The 16,658-nt window shown below is 35.4% G+C and overlaps 2 protein-coding genes across 6 annotated transcripts; both read left to right on the top strand.

Annotated features, from left to right (window-relative positions):
* Positions 1 to 4: 4 nt before the first annotated feature.
* Positions 5 to 4,521, top strand: LOC108224310 (uncharacterized). The gene is made up of 8 exons (XM_017398861.2): positions 5 to 392; positions 544 to 834; positions 1,131 to 1,363; positions 1,538 to 1,646; positions 1,739 to 2,107; positions 2,225 to 2,356; positions 2,469 to 2,597; positions 2,677 to 4,521. The coding sequence occupies exons 1-8, from the start codon at positions 324 to 326 to the stop codon at positions 4,231 to 4,233; spliced, it is 2,889 nt and encodes a 962-aa protein (XP_017254350.1). The 5' UTR covers positions 5 to 323; the 3' UTR covers positions 4,234 to 4,521.
* A 626-nt stretch (positions 4,522 to 5,147) lies between these two features.
* On the top strand, positions 5,148 to 16,543 carry LOC108227935 (uncharacterized). 5 transcript variants are annotated; one of them, XM_017403336.2, is made up of 11 exons: positions 5,149 to 6,345; positions 6,432 to 6,542; positions 11,357 to 11,401; positions 11,485 to 11,590; positions 12,309 to 12,584; positions 12,668 to 12,900; positions 13,165 to 13,273; positions 13,420 to 13,782; positions 13,888 to 14,019; positions 14,562 to 14,690; positions 14,764 to 16,543. In XM_017403336.2, exons 4-11 carry the CDS (start codon positions 11,513 to 11,515, stop codon positions 16,216 to 16,218), a joined length of 2,775 nt encoding a protein of 924 aa, XP_017258825.1. In that variant the 5' UTR covers positions 5,149 to 6,345; positions 6,432 to 6,542; positions 11,357 to 11,401; positions 11,485 to 11,512; the 3' UTR covers positions 16,219 to 16,543. The 5 variants fall into 5 exon arrangements, with proteins under 5 accessions (XP_063935450.1, XP_063935449.1, XP_017258824.1 ...); XM_064079380.1 differs by lacking the exons at positions 11,357 to 11,401; positions 11,485 to 11,590 and having other exon boundaries at positions 5,148 to 5,991; positions 6,222 to 6,345; XM_064079379.1 differs by lacking the exons at positions 11,357 to 11,401; positions 11,485 to 11,590 and having other exon boundaries at positions 5,148 to 6,050; positions 6,222 to 6,345.
* Positions 16,544 to 16,658: the final 115 nt, after the last annotated feature.

Here is a 16,658-nt window from a genome sequence, read left to right as displayed (position 1 = left end):
TCGGACCCTGGGGACCAACGTTGGGCCTAAATGGGCTTCTGAAAACTGTCGGAATAAATATAACCAAACCCCTGCCCTGCCCTTAAAGTAGATTCCGTGAAAACCCCGACTTAGTTGTCATAATAACGTCATGTAAATCTAGCTTAATGAAACCATAGTGTCAACATAATCACAACATGTACTCTTTACTCTCAACTTCAACTGTCTATTTCCCCATTGATTTCTCTATCTTCACTTTCACAATATTCCTCAGTTTTGTTTCCTTTATTTTCGAGTTTTATTCCTTATTTCTTTGCTGGTTAATTAGTAGTTGAATTTAAAGGATGCCAGAATTAACACAGACCAATGATGAATTCTGGTCGAAAGATGTTAGCTATGATCAGCTCCAGAAGGTACACTTTTTTTCCATTTAAATGACCGTTTCTTTTCCAAACTCGAGGTGTTAGGTTACGTGCTTAGCATGATCATATTATATTTTCGTAATAGTCATGTCAAAATGTTGCTCTCTACTGATAGCAGATGCATTTTATGTTTTTAATGTAGTTCTGGGCCGATATGTCAGAACAAGGTCGTCAGGAGCTTCTGAGAGTCGATAAGCAAGCCCTGTTCGAGAAGGCTCGTAATAACATGTTTTGTTCTAGATGTCATGGCTTTTTGCTCGAAGAGTTTTCACAGATTGTTATGTACCAGAACAGGAAGACTGATGGTTCTCAAGGTGATGATGATCAAGATCCTTCCATCCACCCGTGGGGATGTCTTGCGACAACTAGAGATGGGGCACTTACGCTTTTGGATGGCTACTTGTTTTCGACCTCTCTAAAGGGGATTCAGAATGTAACCTCCCTTTATGCTTGTTAATTTTAATAGTAAATTTCAGGATGGCGGCTAAACTTTATACTAATTTATATTTTTCTGGTGGATCTTCCTGATTATCATGATCGTGAGAATGGCGCCTTTTAATAAGTACGCCAAAAACATGTGAATACATGTCAAAACGATTATGATGATCAGAAAGATAGGCCAAAAAATGAAAATCGCTGTATAGTTTAGCCACCATTTTAAATGACTCTTCATTTAATCATCTTTCTTTGTTTTGCCTGTGGTAATTTATTAAAACGCCTTTGCATCAGGTGTTTGACAATGCTCGTAAACGAGAAAGGGAGCGCAAATTGAATAATCCTAATGCTTGCGGTGTGGGAGGTCGTAGGTGGAAAGGACCTGGAACAAGGGAAGCTTGTGCAGTGCATAATGCGCGGATTCCTCTTGAAAGAATGGTTGGTTTTTGGTCAAGCCTGGGAAAAGAGTCTCGCCAATCTCTTCTGAAGATGAAAGAAGAGGATTTTATTGAACGATTAGTTCACAGGTTCGGACCCCAATTAAATTTGAGTAAAGCATACAGTCTTAATTTATTAAAATTGCCATTTTTCACCTTTAAACTCATTAATAAGATGATTGCGCCAGTTTTTGTATGAGTCCGTGTATTTTTGACTTGTATACATCCAAAATAGAGGGAATCTAAATTGTGCTGATGTGCCAGGTTTGACAGGAAGAAATTTTGTAAAGATTGCAGAAAGAATGTTGTTCGCGAGTTTAAGGAATTAAAGGAACTGATGCGCATAAGAAAAGAACCTGGATTCCAGTGTGAGGTGTGTTCCAATTTGGCAAATATGTGTTACTAATGCAGTTACATGTCAGAGCCTTGTTAATTTCTGTAATATCGTTTTCTTGTTCTGATTAGATATCCGGTGACACAGTCCAAGTTGATTGGAGCCACACATTTATAGACTCTCATAGAACATACCATCACTTTGAATGGGCAATTGGAAGTGAAAAAGGAAAATCTGACATTTCCAATTTCCAAAATGTTGGATTAAGTGGAATCGTTCAAGTAAACGGCTTGGATCTTAGGGGCTTGGATGCATGCTATGTCACCTTAAGAGCATGGAAAACAGATGGAGACTGTACTGAATTTTCTGTTAAAGCCCATACACTGAAGGGGCAACAATGTATTCATCGCAGGCTTCTGGTTGGTGATGGGCTTGTGGCGATTACAGAAGGAGAAAGTATAAGAGACTTTTTTAAGCATGCTGAAGAGGTTATGAAAGAGGTAACTAGGTTCTACAGGGCTAGTTATACCTCTGTTTTTGGTGTTATAAATTATAATTGATTAATTTTTACCTATTCGATCTGTAAAGCATAATTATAATTACAATGTTATCTACAGGATGCCGATTTAGTGGATGATGATGGAAATAGGCTTGATGGAGAATGCTCGCGGATCCAAAAACATGCGAAGACTCCTGAGCTTGCACGGGAATTTCTTCTGGATGCTGCTACAGTTATTTTCAAGGAGCAAGTATGTTCAGTTTGCTGGGAGTGTTGCTATAATTTGTGTTTGTTCTATTATTGTTAGATAGATATTTTTCCGCAAAGTATGTTGTTTGCTGGATTAACATATTTCCATGCAGGTAGAGAAGGCTTTTAGGGAAAGGACAGCGCGTCAAAATGCCCACAGCGTTTTTGTTTCTTTTGCCTTAAAATATCTTGAAGACAGTGCTCATGTTGCTTGCAAGGAAATACTGACACTGGAAAAGCAGGTACAATTATACTCATGTTTTTATAGATTAGTCTTAAATATCTGAAAAATCAGTTGTTCTAATTAATTTATGTTAATAGATGAAACTACTAGAAGAAGAAGTGATGGAAAAAAATGAAGAAGAAGAACGGAAGGAAAGGAGGAGAATTAAAGAAAGAGAAAAAAAGCTCCGAAGAAAAGAGAGAACAAGGGAAACTGAAAGACACAGAGACGATTGTTCTCCTACTGATCAGCAAATCGCACTCGAAGTTAGCATAGCAGAATCAACAATGGATAATGACAAGCCTGATGCCATTAAAAAAGGGAAAGTTATGTTATCAAGGAATGAGCAACGAACAATTGGGCACGCCAGCAAAAATATGCACAACTCATCTGATATCAGTACTGATGAAAACCTTACCACCAGTTCAGATAAGAATGGTTCATCTGGATCTGATCACTTAGAGTACTCTGTAAGGAAACTAAAAAAGCGTTATAAACAGGATAAAAACAACAAATGTTCTATTCATAGGCAACCTGGAGTTGTTTCCGGAAGTGGGATCATGGTTAAGAAATCTGAGCAGAGTTATCTGGATAATCATTTTGGTAGTTCTTCAATGACTACCACTGGATTGAATAAGCATTCTAGAAGTAGTGCTGCAAAGTCAATTATCAGAGACGGTCGCTCTAAGCTTCACGAAAGGGTACATTGCTCCAATATGATGAGTGACAGTGGTGAGTTGCCAGCACATAGCTGCTATCAGCATAGTGATTACAGAGGCAAGGTAGAGTCATGCTGTATGACGACTCCAGCCGGTCAGAAGTATGTTTGTAAGCCACATCCTGCTTCTTTAGATATGTCCAAACTATCTAATTTTGGAAATAAGCTCACTCTAGGAGATTACATTACTGATAGTTGTGGCAGACTAAACCTTTTTGTCGCAGAGAATGTTCCCTCCAGCAGATCTTCTACTTCGAGTAGTGATGCTATGGAACCCTATAAAAATCTTGAATCCTCTGGTGCCTTATGTTATGAAGTAGGTGGTCAGAAGACTGTTATCATCAAAGGCCGAGGTGATGTTGAAGAAGAATTAGCAATGGGAAATAACGGCCCCAGCGGATTCCATCTTGATAAAGAAACTTGTCAGCACTCTGAGGAACTAATGGAATCTCAAATTCAAATGTGTAGTTATTTAACTGAGACCAAGGAGCCTTCCAGTAACAGCATATCCAGTTCTGACAGCCGCTCATTATGCCTTAACGAGGGAGACTGCGATGGGTCATCTCCAAATCCCCAGATTATTGAACCCTTGTCAACTTTAAATTCAGATGATACCAGTCAACAATCCGAAGAAAGAGATATTCCAAAGAAACAAGATCCTTTTGAAACAAAACCAAATGCACCAGTCAAGAAAAACTTAAACTCCGACATATCACAAGCTAACGATAAGGATTTCTCCCTTTTCCATTTTGGTGGTCCATTTGCTCTTGCCGCTGCCTACAAATCAGATCCTCTGCTAGAAGATGCTGTTGGAGGTCTTTCTTTAACCAAGTGTATCCATCAGAGTAAAGGCGATCGCACATGCAGTAGAAAAGAGTTCATCAGAGAGTACAGTTTATTCGCGTCTTGCAAGGGAATCACATTTTCAATCTTCTGATTCAGGAATGAGTTGAGGGTTCCATAAGGCCTCTGATACTCCAGTCCCAAAGAGGTTCTCTACGTGCCATATGGTATTTCTAATACACCATATGCTTCCTCCCAAAGGAAAATCTATCTTGATTATATTCATTCGTTTCATTATCTTGAGTCGAAAAACTGAGCTTGATTGAGAATTATAATTATTTGAATCTTTTGGTTAATATTTTGTATTAATAAATGGATTAGTTGGGAGCATCAAGCACAAATGCTGATCACTTGTCAAGTCACTTGAAAAGTCATTTTGCATTCTTTTTGCTGGATCTTTAAACTTTTTGCACTGCTCTTAATCTTTGTGTCAAGTGTGCTCTGGTTTCAGCCGGAAACAGATGACACATGCGTTTCAAGATAATTTTTTAAAATGCTAAACTTTTGCTAAACTTTAAATGACATGATTCATACAAATTGAATACTCACACCAAAAATGTAAAAATTTGTGCTCACTTGTTCCAAACTGAATTGACCACATAAATTTAATTTTTATTTAAATAAATAAAATTTTCAGCACTAAATATCAATTAACAAAAGAATTAAAACTAGATGTAAGCAGTATAATATACCTGAAATTTTATATTTTTAATTAAATTATTGTTATTAGAGAAAACTAGAAAATAATAATTCTAAATGTATAGTATATGATTTTACAGTTAAAATAATAAATTTTAAACGTTATTATATTCAACCCAAATTTATGAAATATCATTATATAAACAAAATTCTACTTAAAAATAAAAAATTTATACGAGATTATGCATCTTCTGCATGAAAAATGTTATAAAATATATTATATAACAAAATATTTAAATATAAATATATAACTTAACGGTCAAAAGCATAATTATCCCTGCCATAAACTATAATCCCAAGAATAAAATATAGAAGCAAACAACTAGGTTTCGAAGTGACATTACCTTTACCTTTACCTCTACGTCTACCTCTGTAATCAACAGATCAAGTCCATCTCTCACCCAAAACTAGGTTTCAAGTAATCAAGATTATGTCAGTTTGTTTGTTAATTACATCTCTGAAAGGGGCATCTCTTTCACATGTTCATGACCTAGGATTAGCTCATCTGTTTGTCAATGGATCATCATGGGCAGTATCTGTTGTTTTACAGGTTTAAAATACACACATGGTGTCTAAGTTATTGGCTTCGTGGGTCAAGTGTTTGAGTGTATGCCTGACCCGAATGTCGTGCCATGTAAAGCGGTTACTACCAGGTCTTTTGCAGTACAGAGACGTGAATGCTGGTACATATGATGAGGCTGAGGAATTTTATGCCGCGCCTTGCTCCGATTCTCGGGGTTTACGAAATCGCCTGTTTCTTTGCAGGAAGCTAGTAAGAATAGTGTTTGTTAAGATTCATTGGGCTAATACAGGAATTAGGTCAGTTCTGTGGAGTGGCTATGCCAAAATGTCAAATGACAAGGCGCGGTGGAGTTGAAAAGTAATTCATAAGATGTATCTTCTCGTGGGGAGTAGAAACAGAATAATCTTCAATTAGATATGATGCTACAACAAGGGCTTGAGTTTTGCGAAGTAAAGGAAGTTAAGGGGAAAGTCGAGTAAGAACTTTTACCTATATACAGTCGAGGGTCATCAGAACAAGTAATGTGTTAAAAGATAGCAAATTCGGGTCAAGTGGTTCAGATTTTGAACCATCTCAAATTAAGTTATAAATGCATGTATGGGGATTGAAATAAGGATCACCAATGCAAGTGTATGTTCCATCAAAGCGTACTCCAAGGTCTTATATAATTGTCAAAATTCGAGAAACAGGCAAGTCTACTGCCTTGTTTCCTTGTATAATAGTGATAGTCTATATTTTCTCAAATATGCAAAGCATTTTTTATTTCGGCTTTCAATAAATAATCTCCAAATATTATATATGTGTATATATATGGTTCCTAGTGAATAATCTTATAAAAAGATCTCAACTATATTTTGTAGGGAATTCCATCGAATGATCTCGTGCGTATCATAGTTGTGCAGAGCTTGGAGTATTATCCTCTGTGCAGTTCCCAGGAAAGAAAATTATTTCAATTGCTTGTGAAGCTAGATGTTATTTGACTTGGTATGTCTAAGCTCCTTTGATCCTTTTTCATAATTAGTACTTGGTATGTTATTTTATCCTCTGTGTATTTTATTTTATGTGACCAGTTAAGAATGAGAAAAGTGAAGCATCGATGTCGAAGGAAAATAAAAATAGAGGTTGCAAATGAAGAAGAACATCTATTTTGCTGCAATCACTTAGTGGAATTTGGAAATAAGGTAAAAGTAATATAATTTTGTAGTGACTTGGTATTATATCGTTATTCAGTCGATAAATTAGCAGAAACGTGATGATGATGAGATTTGGGGCGTTATAATTATTTCCTCTTATACTAACAACAATTTATGTCATCCATTAATAACAATAATTAAGTTTTAAGCATTTAAGTAAATTAGTACTCCCTCCGTCTCTAAAAACGTTTCCCGTTTGAAATGTCGGCACTGTTTATGACACGAGATAAATTAGTAATTTACGTCTAATCTATAAGATAAAATACAGTCATGAGTGATCTTGTTGGATTCGTATTTATGAGTACTTTAATACGGTGAAGGTTTTATATTAAATAGTAATAAAAAATCAAAGATATTAATGATCAAAAATATGTATTGGCAAACGTAATAAAGACAAATGAGATAAGTATTTAGGGACGGAGGGAGTATTATGAAATTTTGTTAGGGATATGAACTAATAAAGAGTTAGTCCACTTATTATACCCTCCTTAAAAGTGGAAGTCACATAAACTCTTATATACCATCTGATTTCTTGATTACAATTAAGAAACTCTTATACCAACCAACTGATTTCTTTATTACAATTATGATGGAAGAAAGTATTAAATGTGAACTAGCACAACATAGGTAAATGTAGATATGCATAACCATGATATAAAAGAACTAACACCGTATTTTCAGCATGTTCAATTTTTTTTTATCTCGTGATGTTGTTAAGGTTCATGAATTCTGCAGTTTTGATTGCACACATGTTTCAAAGTATATGATTTAAAATCAAACGAGATTTTATGGTGTAATGTATTATCTTTTGGACTCCTATATTTGTAACTTCAATTTTCATCACCCCTGCCGATAGGTTTATGTATATTTTTATTTAGTGTGATAAGAAAAATTAATATAATATATTACAATGTTATACAAATTTATTTATTGTGTTTATTGTATGTGTATTATGTTTTATAGTATCATGAAAATGAATCAATTTGATAGTAACAATTGCTCATCATGATTGTTTTTTAATGAGCGAATTTTGTTCATTTATTAAATCCATTGATACTCTGATGTTACGTTAAAAAATGGTGATGCAACTCTACACATACTTATCCTATCGGGTCGGTTTTCAAGGTGTGCAAAGTTATCATCGACTCGTGGTTTTTTATTCGCCAAGGGCCCCATAATTGTATGCACAAGATAAAAACAATCATTTCGTATGTGTATTAGATATTATTAATTTGAAAGTAGAATTAAATCCCAATTTTAATTTTGTAATTGATTAATTATTCTTATTGTAAATACTTACAGAAAAGTAACATAGGTAAATAATACGAATAAAAAAGATATAACAAAAAGAATATTATAGAACTTGCTAATAAATTCTAAAATAAATAAAATTAATTATAAGAAGGGCTATTTCTGAAAGGAACATTTTTTGTCCGTTTTTTGGATGTGTAAATTAAAATTCTAAGAATTTTGTGTATATAGAAATTATAAATTCTTGGGAAAAAGTAAATCTAAAGAGACTCATGTTTCTAAGAGTAGTATTTTCATTTCGTATGTATAGTTTTAAATTGTTACGATTTCAAATCCAATACCAAAAACCAAAGTTGAAGGGCCCCGATATTTATATGTGAACGGGGCCTCACACAACATGAGCGGGGCCGGCTATCATCTATCCCCATAAATATTCTATGGAATTCCAATATACACACTAATATGTCATTGTGATAGATTGCTTCGACCCAATTTGCTCCAACTCTGTGATGTTTTCGTAAGAATCCTCCCCATATCGTATCTAGACTATCTAGACCGCCGTGTGAGTGGTGATTGGTGGGTATATATCCATATTAATTTAACACTTTGATCAAATCAAAGAGACTAGGTTATTTCTTTGTTTTCATAATATATTTATTTTGAAAGTTGCCAATTAATATTTGTAGCATATTTTTATTTCCAACTCATTCATTTCGACTCCAATAAAACATTCAGTAAATTTGTTATGCCCGAACTAGGAATAAGTCTGGAATTTAAACTTAATTTACCGTTCGAATCGATTTGTTATTTACTTGATTATTATTTAATTTCAAATAGAATAAAAAAATATATTAGAGTCTATATTGTGTTTTTGTGAAGATGTCATAGTTTTATCTAGATAGATTTAAGTTAGTGAAAATAAAATTTTGATTACAAGTTAAGAGATGTATTTAAAGACAAGTTATATATATAAACATAGTTTGTATGTATGTGCTAAATGCGAAATGGAATGTGTTAACATGGATATTACCACATGCAATAATTGCTTATATCTATTTGTACACATGATCTATCTTCTTGTGTGAATCATGATTAGAATGATTGCATCTAGGTTGATGGTGATGGCTACTTTTAAAGAAAAAAGAAAGATAAGAAAATGTAACACACACCTGTTTATCTTTTTGATAATTAAAGAGTTAATTGCACTTCGCACCCTTGCATTTGGGCCCGAAAACACTTTAGTATACACACTTTTGGAAATTGCATTTCGCAACCCATTGGTATTTTGTACGCTGCATTTTGCACCCTTTCCGTCAATCCCTATTAAATATCCATGTTTAATGTTACGTAAGCAGGGGTAAAATGGTAATATCGTATTTTAACCATCTTCTTCTCCAATTAAGAGTATACATGCCCTAAAAATATGTGTATTAGCCTTAATTTACTCTACACCTCTAACCCTCCATTGCCGTTGAGTGACACCCACATCAAAAAACTCATCCAACCTCGATACCGACACATACACACCAGGGCGACTTGAAATTGGGAGGGAGAGAATGAAATTCCACCTATTCCCCTTGATCCATGTTCACCTATTTCATCCATTGTTCAACCCCCAACCATAACCTTCCTCTCTACACCTTCTTTCCCCATCTCGACACAACTATCGCGCTGCCGCCATTCAGTCCGCACCCAATCAATCATCACAGTTATACCAATAACATATATACCCACACGCATATATACATATAAACATATACTTAGCAATCGATTAACTGCTCGAATCACGTATTTCGATTTGGATGAAATTGAAAAATCTAAATCAAGCCTTCAAGAATGGAGGTTTGAGCGCGGTATAGTAATTTTAGATTTGGGTAGGGGTTATTAGAGTCTAATTAACCCACAATTAGTGGGTTTGTTTTTTAAATTTCTTTAATGCCTCAATTGCCTTCAAATTTTTAACAGAACCGTTAATTTTTTACGGAAGGGGTGCAGAGTGAAGCGCATAAAATACCAATGGATTGCCAGATGCAATTTCCAGAAGTTTGCGTACTAAAGTGTTTTTGGGCCCAAGTGTAGGGGTGAAAAATGCAATTAACCTATAATTAAAATATATGTATAATACTCCCTCTGTCCCATCCATTTCCTTCTAGTTTACTTTTTAGAATGTCTTTCTCAGTTTTTTACATTTCAAAACCTTCTAAAATTATTAACTTTTATAATATAAGAAGTAATCTCACCCACTATTTTCATCCACATTTCTCAATTAAGTACTAAGGTTGTGTTCACTTGGATGGAAAGGAATGAGAAGAGAATGAGATGGAAAATTATAAAGAAGTTTTATGGAGAAAGAAGAGATTATGAGAAAATAGTGACTAAACATGAGTGAGTCTAAATTTTCTATGATGAAGATTGTAGGGAAATATGATGTGAAGTGGAATGAGCATATGGGTTAGATTTCTAGTTCAAATAGTTGGAAGGAGTGATTGAAGCAATGAAAACTAAAAAGACCTTTTCTCTAATCACCCCCAATTTAGAGTACAAATTTCATTCCATTCCTTTGAAGTGAACGTAGCCTAAGGTCCCGCCACTTTACCTACTTTTCTCACTATATCACACTGCTTTGTACATTTTTCTTAATCTCCGTGCCCAACCCCAATTTGAAGAATGTGAAGAATTGGGTTGGACGGAGGGATATATCACACTATTTTATACATTTTTCTTAACCTACTTTCCCAACCCCAATGTGAAGGATTGGGTTGGACGGAGGGAGTATAACATTAAATATAAATGATTATTAAATTGTAATATACTGAATAATTTATTATGATTTTTACAATAAAGGAATTGATATAAACAAAGTTGATCGTAATATACATAAAGATAATATTTCAGTATACAACACTTGATTAGATAGATTATTCGCAAAAAGAAAAAAGAAATAAATAAATAAAAAATTTCAGAAGAAAAAGAATAGAGGATCATTCCCCCTAAAAAGTTGAAAAAAGAACTGAATAAATAATTCCCTAAAGGGAAACAATAAGTAATCGATTCCTAAAAAAAGAAAAAGAGTAATAATTGAATGATTTATTCTATCAAATAAAAAGAAAAATGAAAAGGGAGATGTATAAGTTATTCCTTCAAACAAATATTAAGAACTAAATAAAATCGTTCTCTTAAAAAAAGAGAAAAAAACTTGGATTGATCCTTAGATAAAAAAAAAGAATTGAATATATCATTCTCTTGGAAAAAGAAGAAAAAGAATTGATGACGTGTCCCTTTCCAACACCATATCTGTGATACCCCACACGTCCAATTGGTCCAAACACATGCTCACTATTCTGTAATACGGACACATGGATCCCATCTAGACGTCCAAGTGTCCATAGGAATGGCCTAGATTTTGAGGTACTGCCCCAATACCTTAATCCTTGGCCTATAATTAGCTCATGAAATGAGGGATTAGGGTAATTACAAAACACCCACCTAGACATATACATTATTAAACCGTTATTGCTAAACCACCACCCCCTGCTGCCATTATTTTGTAGGAACTCATTCAGAAGCTACACCTCAATACCAGTGGAGAGGAGAAGGTGGGATAGGCTTTTTCAGTGATTATCTAAATCATTAGTACCTGTGTTTGGTTTGTTAATCAGTGGGTGAATTGTGAATACAGGGATTAGTGAAACAATTGACCTTTGAAGATGAAAGAATTAGCACAGAAAAATGAGTCAGTTGAATGTTGGTTGACATCAGATGTTAGTGATGATCAGCTCCAGAAGGTATAGCCTATGCAGTTATTGTGTGTGTGTGTGTGGTTTGTATATATATTCAATTAAGTTTTTGTAGCATGATTTCATTCTGAATTGTACTTTATTGTCAGTGTACAACTGCTGATGCCCTTACCATTTCTCTCTGAGTAATTTTTTAATTAAATATTTATGAGTTTTATTTGGTCATTAGTACTCTTGAATGGTGATGTCTTTATGGGTGTGGTTCAGTTTGGTTAATGGCCTGTTTGGTGGTATTCTATTAGCAACTGTAAGTTAATTACTGAGTGCTATGATTTTCACAGTATAATGTACAATTAACTTCCTAATTTATGGAGAGAATAATAACAAAGTGGAGAATCATATTTCCGTTCTGCATTTGCTTTCATTTTGCATTTAAGATAGTATCACTGGACTCCCTAAAGGAAGCTGCATTGTTTTCGTTGGATGTAGGTTCTATTCATACACTTAGTATAATAATTTAAAAAAAATGTTTCATTTAAGACATTTCTATATTAAAAAACAATATGGTTACATAATGAATTTGTTTTCTGCTTGTAATTGAATATTCTTTATCTGTGACTAGAAATGTCATCTATTATAGAAAGTACCAATTATTTATTGAATTGTAAAGATTGAAGAAGACAGGTTGAAGTCGGAGTATTCAGTCAATGTTATATTGTGTGTTGTGACTACTGTCAAATGTATTGATTCTTTTCTCTTGATGTAGTTCTGGAACGGGTTGTCTCAACATGCTCGTCAGGAGCTTTTGAGAGTTGATAGACAAACCTTCTTGGAGCAACTTCGTAAAAACATGTTCTGTTCTAGATGTCATGGTTTTTTGGTTCAAGAGTTTGCCCAGATTGCAATGTACAGGCAGTATGATAATGTTGGCCATCAAGATCCTTATGTTGACCCTTGGGGATGTCTCACCACAACAAGCGATGGTACTCTTACCCTTTTGGATAGATGCTTGTTGTCGACCTATCTAGAGGGAATCCAAAAAGTAATCACCCTCTATATATGTCAATCAATCATATTCTATTGTTTCTTCTGTTTGGTAACTTATTACAGCCATCTTTGTATCAGGTTTTTCACTTTTCCCGTAGAAGTGAAAGGGAGCGTGAGTTGCGTTCCCCCAATTCCTGTGGTGTGGGCGGACGTAGATGGAAAGGACCCGCAAGAAGGGAGGCCTGTGCAGCGCATACCATCCCGCTCTCTCTTGATCAATTGGTCGAGTTTTGGTCGGTTCAAGTAGAAGAAACTCGGCAGTCTCTTTTTAGGATGAAAGAAGAGGATTTTGTTGGACATCTATTAGTCAGGTTTGGCTCTGGCATAAATTAAAAATAGCATATAATCTACGTATATAAAAAATACATGTTTACTTCTCGCATTTAGGTCTTCTCCATTTGGCTCATTAATAAGGCAGCTGCGTTAAATTTTGTGCATATTCGTGCATTGATCTAAAACCGTGTTCAGACTTGTATAAATTCAAAACAAGAGGAATCTAATGCAAAACCCAAGTGGAAAACGTACTTAATATTTTTAGATTTCCTCCTATCTTCTAAATTATTCTGATGTAACAGGTTGGACAACAATAGATTTTGTAGAGAATGCAGACAGAATGTTCATCGGGAGTTCAAAAAAATAAAGGAACTGACAAGCCTACGAAAAGAATCTGGCATACAGTTTGAGGTGTGTTTCGAAGCTTATGGTATTAACTCACTTGTGTTAATTGTAGCCTCACCGTCATATCTAGAATTTAGCAGCAGTTAAATCCTTCTTTTTTTAAGCTGTCGAGGTGTGATGCAATTTCATTAAAAAAAATAAAATTCTTTCAGATATCCCATGACACTGTTCAAGCTGATTGGAGCAATGCATTCATAGACACTGAAGAGTGTTACCATCACTTTGAATGGGGAATTGGTACTGCAGAAGGAAAATCTGACATTTTGGATTTCAAAGATGTTGGATTAACAAAAAACGTTCAAGAGAAAGGCTTAGATATCAGTGGTTTGGATGCATGCTATCTCACTATAAGGGCATGGAAAATTGATGGAGACTTTACAGAATTATCTATTAAATCTCATACATTGAAGGGGCACCAGTATTGCACGCTTGAGGTTGGTGATGGTTTTGTCACAGTTGCACTAGGAGAAAGCTTACAGAACTTTTTTAAACACGCTAATGAGGTTGTGAAAGAGGTAACTAGGGTGTACGAGGCCTGTTATATCTCTGATTTTGGTATAAAAATTAATTTAGTTTCCATATTCTCTGCGGCATGATTTAAAATACCATTTTATTTACAGGATTATAATTTGTTGGATGAGAATAGAAATAGGCTGGATGGAGGATGTTCACGGCCCCAAGGACATCCCAAGAGTCCTGAAGCTGCACGGAAATTCCTTCTAGATGCTGCTACAATTTTTTTTACAGAACGAGTATGTTTGGTTTGCTGGGAATTTTGCAATAGTTTTTGTTATCATGTTGTTATGAGAAAGATTCGGGTTTCTTTATATAACAAATATTGCATTTCTATCTATCTATATTAGCTGGGAACAGCCGGCCCACAAATTATAGTGGTGAACTAATGATAGTGTAAAGGTCAAAACTTAAAAGGGAAGACTGGTAGGCATGTTTACCTTAATATTTGAAACTTTTACGACTATGTGTCTGTTAATTAGGTATGTTTGCAGAAATACCGTCTTCTAAAGTTCACTTGTTTTTCTCCAAATAAAGACAAGGCAAGCCGTGCAGGGCTATTGAACTATTCACAGTCTTTTTCTTTTTTTACTGAATTACTGTTTACAGTCTTATATATGTTTCTCATAGTAATATATAGACGTTAAATATTTGTTAATTAAACTTTCCGTGTTAGCAAGCATGTGTAAGGGCTCATTTTGTGTGGGTTTTCATCTTTATGTTGCAACATGATGTGTCATGTATAGGTGTTCGAATAATGCAGTGACAAGCTTTTATGCAGGTTCAGAAGGCTTTTCAAGAAACGATAGCGCGTTGGAATGCCCACAGCATTTTTGTTTCTCTTGCACTAAAAATGCTTGAAGAACGTGCTCAAGTTGCTTGCAAGGAAAGGACGAGACTAGAAAATCAGGTACTAACGTCGTAGCACGTGGTCTGGAATATTTTGAGAAATCAATAGTGTCCTAATTCATTTATGTTAATAGATAAAACTTCTTGAAGAAGAAGAGAAGGAAAAGGAGGTAGAGCGAAAAACAAGGAAGGGAAACAAAGAACGAGGAAAAAAGCTTCGAAGAAAAGAGAGAAAGGAGAATGAAAAGAATGGAGAAAATTGTTCTCCAACTAAGCAACAGTTAGCACCTGTGGTTAACATTAAAGAATCAACAATAGTTGCTGTGGAGCCTGATGCCGTCGAAACAGGTAAAGTCATGTCATCCAGGCCTGTATCCCCACATATCCAGAATGAGCATGAAAAAGATGGGTACATGAGAAGGAATATGCGAAACTCATCTGATGTCAGTCCTGATGAGAACTTTGCCAGTAGTAACGATAAAAATGGTTCATCTGGATCTGATCAATTAAAATATTCTGGAAGGAAACTGAATGACCGCTATCAACAGGATGCATCCTCGAAATGCTCTCCTAATAAGCAATTTGCAGTTGTTCCTGGCAGTGGGATTATGATTAACAAACTTGATGATCGTTTTGATACTTCTTCAAGGACTATTATTCAACAGAATAAGCATTCTAAAAGTACAAAATCAGTTAGTAGAGCTGGGCATATCTCCAAATCATCTTTCTTCAGGAATAAGTTCAGTCTAGGAGATTACATGCATGATTCACCTCAAACTGAGGAAGTTGGGGAACCCAAGAAGTTGCAGATGAAGCATATTGGAACTTATTCTCAATCTGCTGATACAGCGAGATCGTGTAATTTGAGTGGTGATGCTATGAAACCCTCTGAACCTCTTGACACTCCTGGTGTACGTGGTCAGGTGGCTGTATGCATCGAAGACGAAGATGATGTTAAGAAAGAATCTAAATCATCTAAATTGGGAATGGGAAATAACAGCCACAATGGATTCCATCTCAACAAAGAAACCTGTCAGTACTCGACTGAAGTGGTGGATGTGTGTAGTTATTCAACTAGGGCCAGAAACCCTTCTGTTAGCAACACATCCGGTTCTAACAGCTGGTCATCATGCCTCAGCGAGGGCAACAGTGGGCCATCTTCAAACACCCAGGTTACTGAGCCATTATCAAATTCGGAGTCAAAAGGTTCTTGTCAACAATCAGTCAGAGGAGAATCCTCACAGCGCCAACAGATTTGGGTTTGTAAATCTGAACCTGTGATGGATAAAAAACAAAGGGCAAATGAAGGCGAGCCTATCAGAAGCTGCTGGTTAGACAAGAAAAGAATTCACACCCCAGGAAAAGTATCACAAGAAAATGACAATTCAAACCCTCATTTCTCACAAGCTGAAGATAAGGGTTCTTCATTCTTCCATTTTGGTGGTCCACTGACTCTTGCTGATGCATATCGATCAGATTCTCTACCATCAGAGGATGCCATCGGAGGTCGCAATAAGGGAGTTTCCTTTAAAGAGTACAAACTTTTTGCTTCTAACAAGGGGATTACATTTTCTATCTTGGGCCTCTGATTCTTCAGCCTGGTTTCATTTCTGTCGAAGCAGTGAGTTTGATTGGTTTCAGAGATGAGGGTTCTATACGGCCTCCCATACTTCAGTCCGGAAGAGGTCTCTAAGCGGAAAGTCCATCAGCCTCTGATGCATCATTATATTGATTCGTTTCATTGTCTTCCTTGTGTCGAAAAAGTGAGCCTGAAAATTTTAGTTTTATCAAACTTTTTCCTCCTCTGTAATGTCATTTCTTCGTAGAACAAATTAATTTGTAACTGTGAATGCTGCTTCCGGATGATCAGACCCTTAATCAGTTGTCAACAGGGAACCATAGTTCTTTCGTCAAGGGCCAGGATAATTCTTTGAAGAAAAATTACGCAGCGATGAATTTAATGGATCAACTACACAAAACTAACAAAAAAAAAAGGAAGAAGTCTAAAGTGGTGATTTTTTCATAAAAT

This window comes from Daucus carota, chromosome 6, assembly GCF_001625215.2.
Source record: "Daucus carota subsp. sativus chromosome 6, DH1 v3.0, whole genome shotgun sequence".
In the NCBI taxonomy this organism is placed as follows: domain Eukaryota; kingdom Viridiplantae; phylum Streptophyta; class Magnoliopsida; order Apiales; family Apiaceae; genus Daucus; species Daucus carota.
The sequence above is the reverse complement of the archived record's forward strand: the minus strand, read 5'-3'. Positions and strand labels throughout refer to the sequence as shown.